Source organism: Cajanus cajan, chromosome 2 (assembly GCF_000230855.2).
Source record: "Cajanus cajan strain Asha chromosome 2, NIPB_CcT2T_4, whole genome shotgun sequence".
Lineage (NCBI taxonomy): Eukaryota > Viridiplantae > Streptophyta > Magnoliopsida > Fabales > Fabaceae > Cajanus > Cajanus cajan.
In genome coordinates this window covers 26,445,688-26,450,203 of record NC_138518.1, presented here as the reverse complement: position 1 = coordinate 26,450,203, position 4,516 = coordinate 26,445,688, and the positions used below count along the sequence as shown (strand labels likewise).

At 41.2% G+C, this 4,516-nt stretch overlaps 1 protein-coding gene across 1 annotated transcript; it reads right to left on the bottom strand.

Moving 5' to 3' along the window:
- Window positions 1-371: 371 nt before the first annotated feature.
- LOC109791129 (bHLH transcription factor RHL1) lies at window positions 372-4,161 on the bottom strand. Its single transcript, XM_083068065.1, has 7 exons — window positions 3,521-4,161; window positions 3,337-3,438; window positions 3,080-3,232; window positions 2,739-2,804; window positions 2,057-2,122; window positions 1,792-1,860; window positions 372-1,235 (listed from the first exon to the last, which is right to left on the bottom strand). The coding sequence occupies exons 1-7, from the start codon at window positions 4,004-4,006 to the stop codon at window positions 801-803; spliced, it is 1,377 nt and encodes a 458-aa protein (XP_082924191.1). The 5' UTR covers window positions 4,007-4,161; the 3' UTR covers window positions 372-800.
- Window positions 4,162-4,516: the final 355 nt, after the last annotated feature.

The following is a 4,516-nucleotide window of genomic DNA, read 5'->3' as shown; positions in this document are numbered from 1 at the left end:
AGAGATTACCATAAAATTTCAATTAAATTACTATATACAAAAGAAAATATATTTTCACGAGGAAAAGGATTCTCTAGCATTATAACTTAAGAGGTTAAAGTAAATTTGTCATTTTTTTTATTTTGTTAATATTAAAATAAAATTTATTTAATGTTTTTAAGAAAAAAAAAATCCAAAATATTGAGTAGATACAGAGTTGATTTTACTAATCCTTCAAGTAAGCAAAAACTTCTACTCACGTATATGTTATATTTAATGAGAACGAGTACTAGTTTCTTTATATTAATTTTTAATCTCAAGCCTACAATCAAGTAATCAACGCGGAAATATACTCCTAATGAAATAGCATAATTTAAAGGTCCATAACATAATAGCAGTTAAAAGTGAATGGAACGCATTAAAAAATGAAAACGGTAGTACAAAGACAGAGCAGAGCAACTTGTTATTGAGACGGAAAACGAAAAAGGAAAAAGAGAAAGAAATCCACTAAATTTAAAAACAATGAACAGAAGAAACCCAAAGCGAAAGAGATAATGAAGAAAAAGAAGAGGGAGAAGTAGGTAATTGGCATAGTGGAGTTTGTGATTGGTTGGTTGAAAGTTAGCATCAGCCAAACAAAGTCTAGGTAAATACGGCGTCGTCGAGTCGACCCCCTCCGTATCCCCGACGCCTTATTTTCGTAGACTTTAGCGGCTCTTTTTTGAAAAACACACGTCATTTTCTGTCCTTTGGCACTTTATGTTTTTATTTTTTTTGTCTGCTTCGTCTATTTCACACCAAAAGTCATCCAAACGCCGTCATCACGGCTTCGAAACGGAGGCAGCGTCCTTGACGGCGCCGTCATTGCCCACCACGGCCGACTGCACCGTCAGCACGGACATGCTCGGGGACGACGGCCCTTCGCCGTTGGACGCGGCTGCGGGGTTCGCGTGGGCGGCGTTGGTCGGAATCTGGTTGCCGGCGGAGGCGGCGGTGATCAAGGGGTTCCTGGAGTGACACGTGGCAGTGGAGATGGCCGTGGCGAGGGAAATGGGCATGAGGCAAAGGCCCTTGCCTTGAAGGTACTGCATGGCGGAACCCATGTCCTCCTCCATCAGTTTCGCTACCTGGTGCTCCGTCATCGTCAGGGTGTCGTTTGACGTTGACGCTGTCGTTTGGTTGTTGTTGTTGGAATTTTGGGCGAGGGCCCCACCGCCGTTACTGTTGCCGTTTGCTTGGATGCAGTCACCGCCTCCCTGCAAATACCAAAACAAGGCGTCACGTGATGGTTTTTTGACGGAAAGTGGACAAAAAAAAAAAAAAAAGGCGCGTGTGCGTGAGAGAAAGAGAGAGACAGAGGGGAATCTGAGAAAGTGGGCACGCGTGCTGCTTTCGGATTGTCGTTTTGTGGTGATTGAGAATTTGAGAATTGAAATAAGCCAAAGCCAAGTGAAATGTTGGGTGGGTTGGTGGGGATGTGGGAAAGACTCATCTGTCCGACATGTTGATGCATGATGCGCAGTGTGTTCCACATTTTCTTCATTACTTTTTTCCTTCTTATAGAAACCCCCTCATGTTTTCCTTCAATTTTATCATCTCAAAGTTTCCTTCATAATGGTAGCTAGTATAGTATGGCCAAGCTAATAATTCTTTAAATTATTGCGAAATTCAAAGAGCAGGAATGGGTCGCAATGTAAAATGGACGAAGTTTTAATTCAATTGAAGAAATTTAGACATTATTTCTATTATGATAACTTTTGGTGGGTTACTATAAAGTGAATGAAAATGGAGAAACATTTGTGTAGTAATAACCTCAGAGGACATATCAGCAACAAGGGGAGCCACAGCAGCTGCACCGCCCAATCTGCTCATGCTCAGAACCTGTAACCCAAAACAATAACAAAAATTATTTATTTATTGAAGGCAGGGGTCAGTGGAATTTAATAACCACAAGCCCATACTTAGAACCTTTAATTAAAAATTATCTCGACAATTAAATTATTCTATTACTTGATGTTGATGAGGAATAAAATCAAATTAAGAAATACTATAAGAGAGTAAAACGCGGGAAGCGCACCTTGACTTGGAGCTGCAGGAACTTCACGTAATCGATGATCTCATCCAGCATGGATGCCTTGTCTGTCTGTCATTCCACAACCAATCGAATATTTCAATTAGGGATTGACCCATTTATTGTTAGTACTTAGTAATAATATAGTAATATTCACATAATAAACAGTAATATTATTCATATGTTATGACTAGACTACCCCTCAATATCGTTTAAAGTCAGAAGTTGCTACCCTTGGTCCCTACCGTGACCAGTGATCATTGTGCTATGTGGGACCTGATAACCTCTGCTATCCAGCTTAGTATTTCAAGTACGCACGGAATCGTATGATGAGAGTGCAAGACAAACGCTGAGAGCCCTCCCGAGCGCGACGTTACCAACCATTTTTTCCATGTTACACATACATGGAAATACATGATGGCAACAACTTCGTATAAACAACAAAATCACATTAACAAGTAACAACTAGTAAATTTTGTTGGGATTACCCATTTACCACTAAATCACAGCAAAATTACTGTTACTATGTGGCAAAGTGCTCATCGTGATGGCCGATTATTGCTACTCCCGTTCAATTTCTTTTAATTAGCTAGAACTAATTTTGGCGTCATAAATATAATTAATAATTAATAAAAATAAATAAATAACAATATTTGAGGATTTATCGCCGCGGTAATCGGGCATTTACCTTGTTGGCATTGGGAACTAGTTCCTGTAGGGCCTTCATTCTCTCAGCGATTCTCTCCCTTCGTAACTGCCACAAACAACATATCCAACCAAATTCAGAATGACAAACCTAAACCATTATCGACTCTGTCCTATATTATCGTGGCGTTTCCTTCGCTTTATGTTTCTTAATATTTTATAAACCCTAACTATTAAGCTATTCAGTAGTTTCGTTGAAGAATTGACTTTTCACGCTTTGAAAGAAATACTGTTTACCGAAAACGATACACTGGGCTCCATTTTCAGAACACGAAAATCAAGCCAAGAATTAAATTCAGCGAGAAAAACAGTAGTAGCAAGTACCCTTTCAGCGATGCTGTGTGGGTCCGTGGCTTGACCCCTCCTCGCCCGAACCCTCTGCCTGGGCTGCGCCGGCGTGCCACCGGTGGCCCCACTCGCCGGAGCTTGGTTCGCCGTGCCACCAAAATTCTGCCCATGCACCGGATTCGAGCTTCCCTGTCATTCAAATCAAAAAAGTTAATAATCATCAATGCTACATAATATTAATAAGAACAATAATAAATATTATTATCTTTAAAATTAAAATGGAAAATACTAACCTGAAGGTGTTGAAAATGCTGAGTCTGGTTAGAGGCTTGACCAGCGCCATGCAGAGATCCAGTGAAGCCGTTGTAGAGAGCTTGGACTGAAGCCTCACCTCCCTGGGAAAATAAAAAATGAAAATAAAATTTTGGAAAAATGGAAAAAGGAAAGGTTTAGGGTTAGAGTGAAAGAGTGTGGTACGGGATTTGGGGATTTGAAGTTGGAGGCGTCAACGACATCGTTTCCGGGCAAGTTGAGGGGCAAGTTGAGGAGGCCAGAGTCGGGGGCTCGGGACATGAGGAGTTGTTGGTGAAGAATGAGAGCTGCGTTGTTCTTTGTGCTGATCTGGTGGTTGCGGAACTTGGAGGCTAAGCTGGAGTGCTCGTCGTAGGGGAAAGCGACATTGTCGTTGTTGGACGGCGTCGTTTCGTCGGAAGTGGGGGGGTTGGGGTCCCACAAGGGCTTGTTTGGGGCGAGGTCGGGCCAGGAGCAGGAGGAGAGCATTTGGTCGAGGAAGTCGTCGTGGGAGGTTGGGTCGAAGTGAGGGGTGAGTTGTTGTTGGTGTTGGTTCATGTGTGAATTTTGGATCTGGTTGATGGCGTTGTGGTTGTGAAGGTCCTGGAGGGAGATTTGGGAGGAGTTTAAGAGAGAGTTGAGTCCTTGCATTTCTCTGCTACAGGGCTGCATAATTATTACGATAAGGACGAGGGTCTTTGAGGTGAGGTGAGGTGAGGTGAGGCTCGTTTAAATGGGAACTGACTCAGAGTGAGAGAGCATTGCGGTTTCGGAAACCAGTTGTGTTTCTGTGCAGTGTGTATCCAACTCTCTTTTTAGTTTGTTTGGAGTGGATAGTTTTAAATAGAGAGGAGGAGCCGTCCCCGAAAAATAAATAAATAAATAAGTAAAAGCAAAAGAAGGGTTTTATTTTATTTTATTTTTTTAATGAGGGGCAGTTTGGATTCGGATTATTGCAATTTTTCTCTCTTCTTTTTTCTTTTTTCTGTTCTTGTCTTTACTTTCTTTTATCCAATTATACTAGAGTCCTCTTCGGGTTGGAGATGTTAACCAAACATGCTTTTCCACCGGGTGTGAGCAAAGATTATTCCAGGCAGAAATTCACTCCCAATTTTTTTTCTTATAATTACAAGATATTATCCTCTCCGATAAAAAATATAATAAGATGAAGTAGTTATTTTT

Bases quoted from the DNA above. Each gene is read 5' to 3' on its own strand.
- LOC109791129 (XM_083068065.1), bottom strand. From the start codon at position 4,006: ATGCAGCCCTGTAGCAGAGAAATGCAAGGACTCAACTCTCTCTTAAAC. The intron at 2,123-2,738 runs GTAAATGCCCGA...GTGGAATGACAG, and splicing joins TAGTTCCCAATGCCAACAAG to ACAGACAAGGCATCCATGCT. The intron at 1,236-1,791 runs GTTATTACTACA...TGGTATTTGCAG, and splicing joins TTGCTGATATGTCCTCTGAG to GGAGGCGGTGACTGCATCCA.